The sequence below is a fragment of the Urocitellus parryii genome, unplaced genomic scaffold (assembly GCF_045843805.1).
Source record: "Urocitellus parryii isolate mUroPar1 unplaced genomic scaffold, mUroPar1.hap1 Scaffold_88, whole genome shotgun sequence".
Taxonomy (NCBI): domain Eukaryota; kingdom Metazoa; phylum Chordata; class Mammalia; order Rodentia; family Sciuridae; genus Urocitellus; species Urocitellus parryii.
The window spans coordinates 1,144,916-1,163,140 of NW_027554213.1; the positions used below are offsets into that span (position 1 = coordinate 1,144,916).

General features: G+C 44.0%; 1 protein-coding gene across 1 annotated transcript; it reads right to left on the reverse strand.

Moving 5' to 3' along the window:
* Positions 1-14,482: 14,482 nt before the first annotated feature.
* On the reverse strand, positions 14,483-15,094 carry LOC144253048 (E3 ubiquitin-protein ligase RNF152-like). Its single transcript, XM_077794996.1, has one exon. The coding sequence runs from the start codon at positions 15,092-15,094 to the stop codon at positions 14,483-14,485; it is 612 nt and encodes a 203-aa protein (XP_077651122.1).
* Positions 15,095-18,225: the final 3,131 nt, after the last annotated feature.

Genomic DNA, 18,225 nt, shown 5'->3' on the forward strand with positions numbered 1-18,225 from the left:
TTAATTTGGGAACCACATAATCTGAGAAAAATAATTCTACATTTGCTAGAGTATAAAGAGCTCTAAATTGATATAGGCAACTCTCAATAATATTGCTTCAGGGTTAAACCTCTTCCTTCTAAGGAAAGGTCACTGCATGATTCAATATTTTAAATCCTACTACAACATAATGACATTTTATGGAGGGTTTGCAAATGCACACTAAGCTGCCATACTTCGAACAGTATTTTATTTTAGTATCTAAATCAGCCTTCTGCAGAGGCCTAACACTGATATTTTTTATAACTTGACTCCAAAATCTGTAAGAGGGAAATTTTTAAATTAAGGAAAGTCTCACAAGTATTCTACCTCAGAGTCATTAATCTTTCTCTCTACACTTGGCCACGTTCCTTAGGAAGAAAGCAGGGAGACGGCGTTTCTTTTCTTTTATTTTTTTTAGTTGTTGATGGACCTTTATTTTATATATTTGTATAAGGTGCCGAGAATTGAACCCAGGGCCTCACACATGCCAGGCAAGTACTTTGCCACTGAGCTACAACCCCAACCCTATAATGGTTTTTCTTAATATCATATTTTAGTATAAAAATGCTAATGATTCTGGCATAGCCACTTTTGGCTTGGTTTGGAGAACATCCTGACAGTCTTTGCTCATGCTCTCTGGGAACTTGCAGGGACAACACATACACACAATGTGTCTTATGCACCTTTGCCACCTATTTTATCCAAAGGATGGAGTGCTCATTTCTCAGGAATTTTTTTTTTTTTTTTTTTTTTGGTGGAGGGGGAAGGAGAGTCCCAGGTATTTTTTTTTTTTAAAGGGAGAGGGAGAGAGAGAGAGAGAGAGAGAGAGAGAGAGAGAGAGAGAGAGAGAGAATTTTTTTAATATTTATTTTTTAGTTATGGGTGGACACAACATCTTTGTTTATATGTGGTGCTGGGGATCGAACCCGGGCCACACGCATGCCAGGCAAGCGCGCTACCGCTTGAGCCACATCCCCAGCCCATTTCTCAGGAATTTAACAACTTTTTCTGTGGACTTGATTCATAACCATCTAGTTTTTTCCAAAATTAGTTATCATCCTCACTACTTTGGAATAGTGCTTGTCATCCTGTGACTGCTCCTGTGGGCTCCATGAAGTGCTGCTTGTTCTCACCACTGCCAAGGTGACAGAAACCCATTATAGCTTGTATTCATGGTATTGAGAGCAGGTCTTGAAGCCTGATGAATGGAGGTGCTTCTGGCCAGAGGATTCCACTGCCCACCTTTTGCAGTCATCTGACCAGTCCATCTGTGCTTGAGGTCCTGCCCTGCTGGGATACCACTTTGGGAAGCCTTGCTGTTGAGAAAAGTTAGGATTCTGCTTCTGAACAAACCCATAACCTGCAGAAGTGCTCTTACTCACTGCCATGCGGTGGGTATCTTCGATGTCTCTCACTCCTTTGTAGGTGCAGCATGCCCCATTCTGTGGAGTAGCACCTCTACTATCATCATGGGTATGATGGGATCCCTCTGGTTAAACAACAGAAAACTGGTTTTATTTTCTTTTTCTGTACTGAGCCAACAGTAAACCTGGCTTCTTGTCTCAAGACTTCACATATGAGTACAGTGGAAATGGTCCTTTAAGGAAAGTGGGAGGCACAAAAAGATTTCAAGAAAAAACAAAACCATCCCCCAAACTTTTGTGTTTACTTGGGCTGAGACAGAACCCCTCTGTGGGCACTTGCCAGCAGAAATGCGAGCTGCCAGCACAGCCTGGTCTGCCCTGTGGTGGAATGTGCCTTGTGCCATGTGTGCATTTGGTGGCTCTGCTAGGAGGCAGCCTGTGCAAGCTACTTTGCCATCTCAGCAGATGGTGCCTGGGGCCGGAGTTTGCTCACATGTACTTCTTGAGGGCAGCATTCAGCCAGAGAGGTTCTTGTTCATGATTGGAAGTCTGCTGGGAACCTTGGGGAGCCTGCTTGGTGTTCACACTACTCCTGTGTTTCCATCATAAGCTCTGGGTGGAGACCACTGTGCAGGCAGAGGCCTGGAGGCTCAGCACAAGACCTGTCTTTGGTCTTCAGACTCTATAAGTCAACAGGAGGTGCCTGCCTCCCTGCAGGCCTCTCACACTGCAGTCCTTGGGGCACAAGCTCAGGAAGGGGCCTGGACTTCTCAGCCTGACTTCCTATCCTGGCTCACAGGTGGGGCTGCACCACTGAGGATGGTCCCTCTCCAGAAAGCTTGCCTTCAGAGGCCAATACCTACTCTGCCTGCACCCTGCCAGTCTGGAGGCAAACCCTTCTGCCTCCACACCCACACTGTTTTGTCCTGCACAAACTGAAACTTGTTTTTTTTTAATATTTATTTTTAGTTGTAATTGGATACAGTACCTTTATTTATTTATTTTTATGTGGTGCTGAGGATCAAACCCAGGGCCTTACATGTGCTAAGCAAGCTCTGTACCACTGAGCCACAATCCCAGCCCCTGAAACTTAGCTTTTTATCTCTCTTCTTTCTCTCCTTCTCCCCCTCTTCCTCTTTTTTTTAAAGATTAGACCCAGGAGGTGAAAAATTGATACATAAAAATTTATCAACTTAAGGGAAATACTAACATGAAGGGTAGAAGCAGAATGGGATTTTTGTGGGGGTAGAAGCAGAATGGGATGTTTGTTTCTGCTAACATTCCTTTCAGAGGTCTTGAACTGTGTAAAGAAGTGAGATAATGGGGTTTAGTGCCATTATGAGTGCTTTGCCCCTGCTAGGTGAAGGGGACAGCAGCCAAGACCATGGAGAGACATGCTCCCAAGGCATTGCCAGTGGCAGTTGTGGGAAGAAGGTGTTTCCTGGAATGTAGGTTGGAGTAGTGACCTGCTCATGTGTGACTCAGGGAGGTACTACTCTGTTCTTACATAGAGAGGCCATTCCCTGACTCCATGACACAGCTGTGGCTGATGGTGCTAATACTCTTGGAGGCTTTCCAAGAGCCTAATTTGAGTCCTTTGTGATAACTGCGGTTTGTGGTCCAAATTATCTAACTCCACACAAGAGCAACAGTCATGACCTTGAGGTTTGCTCTTTGGGACTAGAGGTGCTGATCCAGCAGGGTATCAGACACCCATGCAATTGAGCTCTGGTCCAGGGTCCAGGAACAGGCCAACCAGCTTTCTTCCTTTTCTGAACTGAGCTTTGCTTTCTCATCTGCAATGTATGAGAATCAGTGTGCTAATGCACAAGCTTAGCACAACAGAAGGCCCCAGACCATCCATTCCTGCTGAGTGCCCACCCTGTGCATGCCCCTCCAAACCCAACACCAGACACCCTGACCCTGTGGCTCAATTCTGGAGAGCATTTGGTGGTGTGTTTCAGTGCATAAAGAGTTGGCATGATGCATCACTCTGTTCAAAAGAAGAAGAAAAAAATACACCAAGTTTAAAATAAAACTTGGATCTCATCCCCAAACTGAGAATGTTTACATGGAGCATATTGATCACATGAGAAACAAATGTTCATTTTGGTCTGAGCAGCCCATTTATCTAAGGCATTGTAGAAAAGAATGAGCACCTGAAGTATCAACCACAATTTCCTATTTGAATGGGGAATAAACCAGGCTTGCCTTTTCACATTAGGAAGCCCTGTGATGTGCTCACCAGGAGCCAGTGCCTGCTGATGGTGTGCATGGGTCCCCAGCACTGCTCTTCCACCCTCCTGGGGGCTGTCACAATATAGTCCATCTTCTTTCAGCATGGTGTCACCATCCTGGATCAGCAGCAGCTCAGTCTCTATAGCTGTTAACTGAGAATAATGCACCTTTCAATCAATCCTCTAATGGGCAAGCCTCAAAGAACAAAGATGTAGGACTATAACTATTAACTCCCTGCAAAACACTGAGGTTAGGAGCATATTTACAAAGAGAAATGAAAATGAACAAAATTGTCCAAACACACACCAAAAATAGCCAAGAGCAATGTGGGTGTGGTCAGCCCTGAGCCTGGCTGTGGGGATGCAGGTGTGGTCAGCATGGATCCTGGCCATGGGGTTGAGGGATTGCTGAGGGACAGAGCCAGCTATGCTTCTAGGGCATGGGAAGCTCACTGCTGGGCAGGTTTTAATCATCTTCTGAACAGGCAGCATGTCATCAAAGGCAGGACCACCTCATCGTAAGGCACAGGTAGAAATCATTTGGTGTTGATGAAGGATATAAGTGATTGATATTTTTTTCTATTTTTTTTCTTTCTAAATGCTTTTTAAAAAAATTAGTTGTAATTTCACACAATACTTATATATTTTTTTTTTAATTTTTATGTGAACCCAGCAACTCGCACACACTAGGTGAGTGCTGTAGTGTTGTGCCACAACCTCAGCCCCTCTAAATGCTTTTTATTGTGTCTCTCTTAAAGTTTTCTTTGGACCAACTTCACAAGAAGTTATATTTTTATGGTTATCTTTTGAATTCTAACATCTACCAATTTGCTACAATAAAACATAAAAATATATAATGTCTTTTGAGTATATATTGTGCATGCATGGGTGGAGAAAAAGCAGAGAGTGCCTCAGTTACACTGAAACCCATAGCCCAATGTGAAGTGTGCCTGAGGTCCTATCTCATCACCTGAGGTCTCATCTCATCACCCTGGGAAGCTCCATGGAGCACCAGAACACATGTGGATGTTAGACCATCATGGCAGCAGGGAAGAGATCCCCACAATGGCCACACAGTTCATCTGCTGCCTGGACTGAGCTTCAGCCTGAAGGGTGGGAGCTGTACAGTCCTGATGTGGGAATCTGATGGGGGTCAAGGGGGACGGAGGCTACTGTATCCTGCTGGTCCAGCCCTGAGCTGTGTGTCCTGTCCAGGGCAGCATGGAGCACCCCAAAGACACAGACCCTTGTAGAAGTGTTACAGAGTGCCCAAGGGGCTGTGCATGTATAGCTGCCCAGAAGGAAGCAAGAACTTCACCCCCACTCCAAGGTCCTGGGTTCTGGAGGCTGCAGCTCAACACAGCTAACCTTCACTTTCTCATGGGTTAACCCCACAGGGCATATTTTTAGACAAAAGAAATCACCCTGCAGAGAGGAAAGCATGACAGGAAGCCAATGCATGGTTCACCCTTTCTCAAGGGTCCATCAGTATCCAGAGCTGTGGCATCATGAGCAGTGTGTGACCCTGATGCTCTCTCCCATAATCACTCTTAGGAAACTCACTGATATTCAGAGCCTCAGATACCTTCTGAGAAGGACTCATACTTGTGTCTGAAGCCTGACATCCTGCATCCTGCATCCCATCTATGCAGCACGGACCCAGTGTTCCCCTCAGCAGTGTTAGCAATGTCTAGGGCAGGCCAGCTCTGCCTGACTCCAGGCCTTCCCTCTGACATTGATTTCTCTTCCATGGTCCCATCTTAGTGATGATATTCCCTTACCCTGAGTGCCAGGGGCAATAGTTAGGAAACAGTGAAGTTAAATGTTTTCAAGGTATGGAGAGGGACAGAGGAAGGTCTGAGGCTTCAGAGCTAGTGCACACCAAACATCCATGAGCATGGTAATGTTCCTGTAAACTCCAGTAGGGCATCATATGCTGTACAGTGCTGCTGGGGGTATGACCATCATCAGGAAGGGACAGAGACATGGAGAGCAAAACACCATCACCATCAGCTCCTGCTGAAGCAAGGGTCAAGGCCGGGAATGGTAGGAAAACTGGAGCACACACTCAGCCCGGCAACACAACTCTGAAAAAGAGTGGAAGATGTCACCATGGGGCTCCCAGGGAAGGGGCTCTTGAGTGCTAACCTTGGCATCTCATGTTCTCCTGATTTAATTAATGCTTTTGGAGCATAATGGAAAATGTGGGAGCTATGGAAGGTAGTGATGTTGGAGGGGATTTTCTGAGAAGGTGTGGTTCAGTGGTAGACAAGGTCTGGCACTAGGAGTTCCTGGAGAGGAGACCACAGGCCCTACAGGTGCCTAGGCCAGCACTGAACTGCTCTGTGGTTCACAGCACAGCACAGGAGAAACCTCCCTGGCATCATGGCCCTAAACCCCCAAGTCCATCCACATGTCAGGCACCATGATGTGCTCACCAGGACACACAAGCACCGTTTCACAAGGGTTCACATGGTTACCCTGACAAGTGCCACAGCGGGGGGGTGGCATGCCTTATATGCATTCCTCCCAGAAACACACCCAAAGACAACAGATACATATGCACCATCACACACCCTGTCATGTGCCTGAGTCCACTTGGAGAGCTTTCAGTTTTCCCTTTGACTAAAAAATAACAATTGGCCTGAAGCATATTTATGATACACCACAAGCTGGAAGGGCTTGGATGCAGTCTGCAGAGCCTGGAATCTAGGCTCTGGAGGACCTGCATGTCCTGCCCTGACATCTTGCATGTTCTGAAAGCTAACTCCACACTACAGGCTGCACACATGGCCTCTAAGCCCATGCGCTCCTGGGCACAGCAGATACACTGCTCCCACATTAGAGAAGCATGTCTCAGAGCATATTCAATTAAATTACTAAGTGCATATCTTTAGTTACAAATTCTATTTGATTTCAAAATTCTTCCCTTATACTTCTCAGCACAGCCTACATGTCCCAGCAGCCCTCTGTCAATTAGAGATACTCAAAGGCTTACACTGGTCTGTTGGTGGGGGTTCTCCAGAAGTAAGCAGCAGCACACCATTTCCTTCCTGGCACTGAGGTCTGGTTTTCTTCCCTGGTTTCCTGGGGTTAGACCACAAGGAGAGAAGGATACAAACAGCTGTGCTCACCGGCCCTGAACATGCCAGCCCATCTGCTGCCTGGACATTAACCTAGATGAGCACTTACCACAATTCCAAGATACATTTTCTTCAATGATATGATGGAAAAAATAACAACATTACAAAAAATAAATAAGTGTGTGTGTGTGTGTATATATATATATATATATATATATATATATATATATATATATATATATATCACTTCTGAGCCCAAACTACCATATTACTAGTCTATATAACACATTTGTGTTGCTTGTTGCTTGTGTTATTAAGTGTGACATCTTCCAAAGAAAATGGTTCTGTGACTAGAAAACAATGTAAAGTTTAAAAATAAAATTTCTAGTTCTTTAGATGAAGGGATATTCTGTTGATTCACATTTTTCAGTTGCCATGACAAAACACCTGAGAGAAACAAGTTAAAAGGACAAAAGGTTTACTTTGTTTTTTGTCTGTGGTCATGTGACTTTATTGTGTCTGGGTCCTTGATAAGGCAGAACATCAGGGTGCAAAGCACTAACATCCAAGTGGCCAGGGGACATTGAGAGAATTTACTTATATCACAAAGTTCCCCAAAATCATTAGCATGTGAACCCATCACTGTATGAATCCTGACAGGTCAGAGCCCTCACAAGACTGTCACATCCCATAGGCCAACATCTGCCTTAGGGCCAGACTTGACACTAATGTATGACTGTCAGGATACTAACTGTTTTAGTATCTTTGATTTAGCTTTGTTGAGCTTCTCAAATTAAAGAAAATTAACCTTAATAATTTCTCACAGTACATGGGATTTACCCAAATGGTTTTAGTAAAACTAGGATTGAATAAGTAAGGATTGATATGGAGTGTGTGATCATGGCCAGCCAACTGCTGCCCGTGGAGTGTTGAGATATATTTATTAAGGAGTGGCAGAAAATCCTAGGCTGGGAAGGTGGGGTGGCAGCAGAAGCAGGCTCCTCCTCACCTGTCCGTGTTCTGGCCCATGGCCTCATTCCCTGTATGGGGCTCAGCCATGGTCCGACATGGGTAGGAGGCCCAAGCGGGGGTCAGGCCTCAGTCTGGCTCCATATATTCTGTCCATTTCCGCATGGGATCAGAAGAAGGCTCTTCCTTTGTTTATTCTAGTGTTCCTTGTTTTTAAAGAACTAGGAAGTAAGAAAAGAGATGGATATGCATACAATCCAATGGTTGGGGTTCCTGATCCCCAGTGGGGCAGAATCCCAAAGTATTGTCAGCCCAATCCCACTGGGAATATCCCAATTGCTATAAAATCTTCTTGCATTTGTTGTTCCCAGAGCATCAAGGCTTTCTGGGAAGCCGTGGAGTGAAGGGTTCAGGAGTTCTCAGTGTCTCTCCAATCTGAACCCCAGAGCTAAAGTAGCACTAGCACTCATCTCACTTCCACTGGGGATGGGGAAGGAGCTGGATTATCCCTGGCACACCATCCTCTGTCTATTTCCCCCTGGGGCTTAGCAAGCCGTTCCATGCCCTGGTATGATATCCTAGGGAGCTGAGCACTCCAGCACAGGGGCCTTCAGCCTTGGGTCCACACTGTAGCAAGTGACCCAGGTCTACACACCCAAGGGTTTCATCTTCAACCGGATCAGGATTCAGTATGACTGCAACAAGGTTGGTGCTGGCGAGAGAGTGAGGGAAGGCACCCTGGAGGCCACCTGGTGCCCATACCACCCTTTCCTGGGTCATGAACCTCCTCAAAGCCTCCACTGGAGACCCCTCTGGATCTCTGTGCAGCAGACCCAGAGAGCGTATTGACATCCCTCCTACAGCTTCAGAACGTCCAGTGCAAGGAATAAAGCACTTCTGCTGGGAAAATATCACGTATTCATCTCTGGGTAGAAGTAACCTCACCTTGCAATTTCTGTTCTTAGTGTTCAGAAAAGGAAATAATTGTTTGCACAAATGTTAAGCTTGCATTTCTTTCTTTCTTTTTTCATAAACTAAAGAATTTACATAATTTAAATATACATGTGCACATACATAGCTCCACATACAGAGAACAATTCTAATAGTATAAGTAGGAGAGAAATATTTTAAGAGAAATATTTCTAAATGTGAGCTAGTGAGCACATAAGAAGAAGAACAATTACTTTCCAAATGACCCTTTAAACAGTGAATGTGAAAATTAGTTGCAAGACAGAGTTCTCCATTACAGTAGCCACTCCACACACTCTGATTGCTCTTGTTTATTCACAAGGCAGCACGTGTTATCTCTATCAACATTTAAGAATTATTTACAATATTCTGTTGCTTGCTACCTTAATAACATATTCCTTGCAGTTAAATTCAGAATGGTTGGTAGTTTTTACAATGTTTTTCCCAATGTCTATAGATTTTCTTATAATTTCCAGTCTTAGCAATAAATTGCAGAGTGGAGAGTTGTGAACCCCTGGGAATCCTGCCCTCAGCACTGCATCATTCCCCTATTATCCCCACAGGTGGAAGTTGTTGGTCCTTTTCATAGCTCAGATCCATGATACCAGGACACAAACACTCAGAATCACACTTTGGAGTGTACATTCTAGAATGTTCAAGACATTCCTTACTGCTTGTTCATGACACAGTTTGATTTTCCAAGTGCTATGCTAACTCCTAAAGAGAAAAAGAAGAGCCAGGGATAATTTTGCAGAGGAGGTTCTCAGGTTCACTGGCAGTGGACACTTACTTGCACATCATCTGGTGGGAAGGCTTCTCAGCAAAGCACCACGAACCTGGGGAGCAATGCCATAGGAAGGGATGTAAACTGAGCTGGGCTTTCCAAGTGGCAGGCCCATGGTGGGTAGGATGCACAGTGACCAGTGCTGAGGATGCTGTGGTAAGATGCCTGCTCCATCTCTGTCCTGGGCTTTCTCCCTGTGGAGAGTGGGTCAGGATCCTTCCCTGGCAAGGGAAGACCTCAGGACGGTGAAGACATGCTCCCCTCAACCCACACAGGAATGCCACATCACATGCAGATGGATTTCACTCAGGTTTGCCCCAGGAGGCCAGGGCAGGAAGCAGGGTAGGACAGCAGGAGTGAAGACCACACTGCTAAGCATGCCTCCAGGTGGCCTGGGCCATGTCCCCTGCTCCTTCAATGGCCAGATGTCATGTGTGACCATTTGTCTTGACACTGGCTAAATGCACCACTGTGTCTGTCTTATTTCACAGGGCAGGTTTCGGTTTCCTATTCTGCAAGCTTCACTTTGAAGTCTGCAAAATATAATTTCATTGTGCTGTGCACTACCATAACAAAGTACTTGGGTTGTGAAAAAAATACAATGTACCTGGTCTGGTATTTACTAGGAAAATCTATTATCTAAAGCATATTTCTTTCTCAAATAGCTGTGTTTTGCTGGAAAGAAACAGACATTCTAGACTGGATTCAGTGAAGCAAACAACAGAATAAAAGCAGAGTAGGAAAACTTTATTGAATTTAAAACAACAAAATCTTTCTCAAAGGCATTAACCATAATCCATCTGGGCTCCAGGTAAAATCATAGCTATTGATACCGAGAAGACAGAGAATCTACACACACACACACACAAACACACACACACACACACACACACACACACATACACCTGCTCCAATTATTGGCTGCCTTTGTATTTAGAAGCAGAAAGTATCAAATCATTTGTTCATATTGATAGTCAGGGAAAGTATAATGCAGAGACATAAAGGTTACCATCATTCCACAAAGCCAAAGAGAAGTGGGTCAGCTGTTCACCAGGCACCCGGTCAGACATGTGGGGGGTGCCCTGGATGGGGATTTGCCTGTCCCATTATAGAAACCAGAAGGGTCACCGCTCAGGTCTTGTCTGTGGGGAAGAAACCTCCTTTTTCAACAGATGGGCATCATCAGCCCCAAGAATGTGCTGGCTTCACCACAAGGCACAGTTGAAACTATTTAAGTAACAGCCATCGCCTTTACAGTGCTTATGGGGTTTTCATAACAGAAATGCTGCCGCTTTCTCTCACAGGATGTTTGACTGTGTAACTGTAGCCCACAACCTGCCATGACCTATCAGGGTATCTTGGATGCCAGCACACTCATGGACAGTGCCCCTGCTTCATGCCCATGCCACAGAAGGTGGCGGCACCATCATCTAAATCTTGGATTGCAGCATGTACTTTTTAAGTTCAGAGAGGCCACCAAGAGCCTTGTATGATTTTGCTTTGATAAAACAATAAAAGCTCTTCTAAAAGCCTGGCTGTGCAGGAGTCACCAGTTATGGTGTGTTATGAAGGTAATATTTATTCAAAGTCAAAACAATTAAAATTGTTTTGGGGGTGGGTGTGAAGCTCACACCTGCCCGGGTACAGAATTGGTCCAGACTTGCTCTAGCTCATGTCAGGTGCTCAGTCCCCCGAGGACCTGTGCCTGTGACTAGGACTCTCAGTTCATGGGTCAGCCCGCATGCACGTCCTTCCCATGAGCACAAGGAACATATTAGGCTGTGTTTCCCCTTGTCTTCTCATGCCCTGTCCCACTCATTTGGGCCCATTGTGGGTTCTGCCATTTAATCACCACAGTTATGGCACAAATGCCCATGAGCGCTTGCTCCTTCAGAGTGCACTGACCATGATCTCCCCCTGAGGGCTGGCCAAGCTCCTGTGCCTTACTGGCAATGCCTTCTCCTGGGTTGGTTTTCTCTTCCCCAGCCATAGTGGATGGGTAGGATCAGAGGCCCTGAGTCATGATTAGTGGCCTTATGAGGAGACCAGCACTCTCTGCCTGCATCTCCAGGAAGGCTTTTAGAAGACATGCCAAGAAGAGAGACTATGACCAGGCAACCAGGCCTTGGCCTCCAGAACTGAGAAGCCAAGTCTGTGTAGCCATGCTATGATGTTTTCTTCATCAGCCCAACTGAAGGGAGCACACTCAGTTGCCTAAAATATTGATTCCAGACCATGTTGCATCTCAGAAACCCTAATTTTAAACAATCTGTTGCATCCTCTCCTGCCCTTGCACACTTGCCTCACTCTCCCTTCGCCTGCAAAGCCCAGCTTGAGCCCAGGGATCACACACAGGCCTGGAGCATACTCCTGCCCCATGCAGACTCAGGGAGGCAGAGACTGAGTCCTGTTCTCCATAACAGATCCCAGAACGGGAACTCATTGAAGCATCTGAATAGACAAGATCCCAGGATCCTATTAGGAACCCCAGAAAGAGAAACAGCCCTTGTCACAACCTCAGGCCACATGGCCAGTCAAGAGGACATCCCACATCCCTTTCTCCTTCCCATGGTTTCCTCTGAGTCACTGAGCTCTTCTCTGCTGCACTCTACTGTCTCTGGTCTCTGGGAAAGGGGACCACATTCCCCTGATTCTCCTCCCTCTGGGGCTCACTGGATCATACATTGTATCCTCCCTGCAAGTGACTTCCACAGCCATTCATGTGAGGGTAGTTGAGGGCATCAACACCTCTCAGCTGCCAGAGGGGATACATCCAAGTTCTTTCCTTCTTGTATGGTCACCTTGAAATGTGGGCTGCTGTCTATCAGCCTGGGTCCACAAGTGGCCTTAATGGCAGTTAGTAGTAATGCAGAAAACTGAAATGGCTTTTCATATGTGGAAACTGAGTCAAAAGAGACATTATGTTTATTTGTCTTTCAGTAACCCAGCGAGTTAGCATTTCCACTCTACATCACTCCTTCTCCTCAGTTAATGCATATCTAGCATCTTAGAGAATTAAACAGCAAACTGGTTTCTCTTCACTAGTTGAGAAGCAGCAGAAAGTCTTTATAGATTACTTTTCAGCAGTGAATGATATTTTTTCATATACATATCTATGTACTTTTTAGACCAATCTATTAACTACAGGGGAAAAAAGAAATAACTAAGGTACTTCAATGACTAATGCTATTATAAAATGACAAAATATATAGAAAACTTTCAGACATGAGTAAAACGACAACAAGTCGTAGTTGTAGTTTCCAATCACTGTCTTAAGTATTATTTTAGGTAGTACAAAGTGTTACCTCAATTCTTACTTTAGAATTTCTCATGAGTATCTGAGAAGTCCAAATTAACTAGTTTCACAAATATATACTAAGAACCCCCATTCCTTTCATTTCCCAAGGTATAGGAGCTTTGAAGTGGATTTCAGTGCAAAAAAGTTTCCTATAATTTTTATTTGCTTGTAATTGTCATTCTTTTCAGTTTCATCTACTTTTTCTAGAATAACAAGGAATATTGATTAGCCATAAGAATTAAGATAATCAAATATATCACACAGTAAATTAATACTTTAAAACAGCATTGTATAAATAGTATCTCAATCTAAAGAACATTCAACAAACAAGCAAAGCCATAGGATTAAGTTGCATTTAAAATATAACATTTTATAGGTCCTATTTGCAGCCATTTTCCCCAAATATTTTATTTTATTTTTTTTCTTTCTTTATGAACATTTATAAACCATTACACATTTAAGAACACTTACATTAGGAATGTGAATAGTAAGTCTTCCTTGCCATTTCTCTCAATGAAAACATATTTTGAAATACAGAAGATTTTCTTGCTTACACCAACAAGAGGAAACTGGAATTCAAAAAGGTCTAATGCTCAAGGAACAGCATCTTTCAAAAAAAATAATTGTGGACGGCCTTTTGAAATGCCCATCAGTTTTGCCATTGCTAACAACAAGTGTGGCTTTTATAATACTCCAGAACTAGGAGAAAAGTCAAACTTTCGTTACTCTCCATTTGTGCCTTAAAAAATACAGGACTTAAACACAGAGCAGAGGGGTGAGTACTGGGGTGTCTCATAGGGGACGTCTCATTGGCAGGATCGAGGTGCCCACCGTTTCAGATACTTGACTTCTTCATGCCCACGAGGTCTTAATCCTGGGGTTCTTCTGAAAAGACTCAAAAACCTGAAGTAAATCAAATCACACACACATATACACACAAGTACACAATATTTACATTTTAAATTCTTATTTTGTGAGATGGCTTGAGAAAAACTGGCATACGGGTTTCCTGAGGGATTAGGCATTTCTCCTTATTTCTTGGTTTATTGCTTCCCTGTCGGGCTTCCAGCTTAATAAACACGTAGCAAGCTCTAATCACCAGTGAAGAAAAATGAAGGTACCTGACAAAACACAACACACGGGAGACACTTGTTCAAATATTTTCTCCAAAAAAAAAAAAAAAAACACGACTGTCCATTTCACTTATTTTGATTTGGGGTTCCATTCAAAATATATATCTATAAAAAAATTCTTAGCAACTAAATGAAGACTGGGTTCCATTAAAAAAAAAAAAAAAGCAAAGAAGCCTGCAGTGTATGTCTTCACTGAATTATTTTTTACATGGATTCAAGGTTTAATTCTACTTGTATACACAGCATCTTTATTTTCATCTACCGCATTTAGAGATCACATGGTATGCACATGTAGGCTTTAAGGTCTGAGTAGAGTATGTCTATCACATAACATGATCTTGAAAACTCATAAGTCACAGCCCATTTAGTTCATGATTATGAGGATGCATGCAATCATCTTCAAAGCCGTTGCCATCCACACTCAAACAATTCACCTGGCATCTTGTAGAGACCGTCACCTTCCTCCCTTGGCATCTGTCTTCAGGTGAATCAAGTGGCAACCCAGAGGCCAGCGCTCAGCACCAAATGGTCAGTGTCGCCCCCCATCATCTCGCTGGAATCCCGTCACCAACACCTACTCAACCCCTAAGTTGGCACCCACAAGAGCCTTCCCTGCACCCCGCCTCAGCCACAGAATATCACAGTGAAGCGCTTAGAAATGCAAGACATGTTGTGGAGCACGATGCCCAGGAGGAAGACCAAGACACAGGCCACCAAGATGACAGTGCACACGCCCGACCAGGTGGAGCTTTTCACAACGCCCCGCCTGTCCGGCTCCTCGGCCACCGCCTCCTGCGGAGCCCCGCCTTGCAGCGGCTGCTGTTCCACAGGGATGGTCACCACGGTGACGGACTTCTGCTGGCTCCCGGGGAGCAGGCGGCAGCCCATGTCTCCTGGCAGCAGTGTGCCCTCCTTGGAGATGGGCAAGGGCAGCATGTAGCACCCATTGCTAGGAAGTTTGATGAAGACCGGAGTGTGCTCGGAGGTGTGCGGAATGGCGATGACGGCCAGGACCTCGGGGTCATAGGGCAGCTGCGACACGGAGAAGCCAGGGGGCAGCTTGGTGATGCCGAGGCACCAGGGGGACCTCACGTCCTTCTGGCTCGTCCTCATCTGCTGCAGGCACACCGAACAGCAGGTGTGTTTGCAATTCAGCAGCTTAGGCCTCCGCCGGGGGCTGTAGTAGTTGAAGCAGATCTGACATTCCAGCAGCGAATCCTGGGACAGCGTCTCCATGGTGGACCGCGAGCAGCAGGGGCAGCGCCAAGACCCAGGGCAAGGAGCCGGTACTCGGAGGCCTCCACTCTGCCTTTTCAGTGCCGCCGAGGGAGCTCACAGGCATCTAGCATTCGTGGGCGTGTTCATTTCTTTCTCCGCAGCCCGGCTCAGCCAGACGCGCGCCGCGGGCCGGCAGCCGCCCGCTCCTCCCGCGGCGGGCTGCGGGGCGGCGCGGGCAGCGCGGCGGCGGCGCCTGCAGCCCAGCTCTCCGCCGGGCCCTTCGGGCGGCGCCCCACCTGCCCGGCCGCCCTCCGCATCCCCGGTCGGACACCGCCGCCAGCCAAATATTTTAATTATGTACAGTGAGTGATTTTTTTTTACCCATTAACATTTGTCTGCCAAAACTAATCTCAAAAAAGATAGCAAGCTATATTTTCTAAAAATTAGTTTCAATTGGTAAATTTCCTAACTCTGTTATTAGCCTTCAATTATTTAGATGATTAGATGATTAATTTCAAAAGCATGCTCCTAGCTTCCTAGTAAACTATTGAAGTTCTAGACAAAAATGAGAAAGGACCTCTCTTAGGAAAATAAATAAGTGTTGGATATAACTATGTAAAAATGCAGGGAAAAGGCCTAAAAATCCATGTTTTCAAAATATATTTCATGACAATATTTTGCTGCTAGCAAGCAAATGAATTTGCTCAAAAGTAGACAGCAAACAAAATAAATTTAAAACCAAATAGATTGAATTCTTTTTTCCTCTTTTGAACTCCCACTCACTAAACATGTTATTACTGTATTATCAATTTTAATTATTTTCCATTGATTGGGCACTTGACATATTAAGAACCTTATTGGATATAGTGAGAACTCATTCATACACAGTACCCTAAAATAAATTAGGTTGAGGGGCAGTAACCTAGTAAGAACAGCCTCTGTTTAATTCCTGGAGGTATCTCAGGAATTAAAGAAAACTTTAGAGAAGCTAAGAAGAAAATTTAGAAAGTGACCAGAGAGGTTGTGTTAGGTCACTATTTCTCAAACATTAGCAGACATCTGGATCACCTGTAGGATTTTTGTAACAGTGTAGAGTTTGGAGTTCTACCACCAGAATTTTTTATCAAGCCTGGGGGAGATTCAAGAATTTTCTGTTATAATGAGTTCCTACTAGATACTGTGGTCTGGGGACCACTCTGGAGAACTCCGGTGTTTGGGAGATGGCTTTCTCGCTTTCTGGCCATTTTTACATTGTCCTCAAAGTATTCCTCTTCTCCATCAAAGTCATAATTGAACCTGTCTCCACATGGATTCTTCCTTGTGGCTCATCTCTCAGGCAAGGAAGAGCCCTTCTTCAGGCCCTTGGAGGCTTTACAGCAGCAAAGAATTTGCCACTCAGCTTGCAGCTTGTATGTTTATGTTACTTATGTAATTTCTTTTCCTGAGGAGAGAAATGATTCTTAAAGAGATGTATTTTATTGCTTAACAGTAAGTCAGCTGTTTAAAACTAAATTAACTAATTTCCAGAATGTCAAGTTAAAAGAGTAGCACTGAAGCCTGAAACAGCTGCAGAGGCAATTGCAGAAGTCTGCGCTCAATCAGTGGAAATCTGAAGCAGCCAAAGCAGCTTTATCTTTAAACACTTAAGTTCTTTCTTCTTTCAAATAACTCATATTCGTTCAACTGTATTGTGATACTCTAAAAAAAAATGCCAACATTGTCATTTCTGTATGCATTTTTTAAACCAGTTCTTCTGAAGAGATGAAATTAAATTTTCAGTCTCTAATGACATAAACTAGCCCTCCTAATATCTTGCTGTATATAACACATGCTCCCATTCTCCAAGACCTTAAGGGAATCCAGAAAGATGCTAAAGAGGATGGAGAGGCTGCCTTTCTGTACACTGTACACTTTTCTGACTCTTAAATTGAAGGGACTTTATGATTTTGGCTTCCCCTCTGCAGGTTCCCTGTTCACTGGCCCTGATGTAGCTTTCCAACTGGAGTGACCATATTAAAATATCTGTATTAGTTTTCTCCTGCTGCTATAATAAATTACCACCAATTTGACATCTGAAATGAATTTATTACTTCACAGTTTTGTGATTTTGTAAAACTTCACCAGGCTAAAATCCAACTTGCTATAAGGGTGTGTTTTCCTGTTTGGAGGTTCTAGGGGAGGATTCATTTCTTTGCTCATTTGCGTTACTGGTAGGATTTAGTCCTTTGTGGCTGTGAGCAAAACGTTGTTCCCAGCTATATACGTTCTTTGAGCTTGGTCCTTGTCCTCCATCTTCAAACCAGCAAACAGTTGACCATACTGTGCTTGAAATGTTTTCCCCTTTCCATCTTGTCATATCCCTCTGATCTTCATAGGAACAATTCTCTGCTTTTAAGGACTCATGTAACTAGACTCGGTCCAAGTTAATCTAGGATACTCTTTACATCTCAAGATCCATATTCTGAATCATATCTGCAAAATTTCTTTTCCATGTAGCATAATGTATTCATGGAATATATGTCTAGGAATTAGACATTTTGGGGCTTATTATTCTTCTTATCACACTCTTTAAATAAGGCCATCTCTAAAAATAATTATGGCATATTTATTAGTCAGCTTTTTATCACTGTGACAAAATACCTGGGAAAATCAACATAAAGGATGAAAGGTTTATTTTAAAAAGATCCTGGGGCAGGGAGCAATTCCAAAGATCTGGTCTCTCAACTAGTTTCCATCTCCTACAGTTTCTACCACCTCCCAACAATCCATTCAGTTATGATTCCATCAATGGAGATGATGAAGTTAGACTCTTGTTATCCAATAACTTCCCAAATGTCTCATCTCTGAACATTTCTGCACTGGGGACCAAGATTTTGTTACATGAGCCTTTGGGGGATATTCCAGATCCAAACTATAATAGCATCACGACAGGAATAAACCAAGGCACATCATCACCTGTATGCAAACTTAAAGTTAAGAGTCTAAAATAAGATGATGATGATGATGATGATGATGATGTGTGTATGTGTGTGTGTGTGTGTGTGTGTGTGTGTGTGTGTGTGTGTGTGTATTTGTATGCTGGAGTAAACCAGTTAGCTCTATCATCAATTGGTTGAGTTAAAATAAATATTTTAATAGTTACATCTATT

What these genes read in the sequence shown, in the direction of transcription:
- LOC144253048 (XM_077794996.1), bottom strand. Translation starts at nt 15,094, where the DNA reads ATGGAGACGCTGTCCCAGGATTCGCTGCTGGAATGTCAGATCTGCTTC.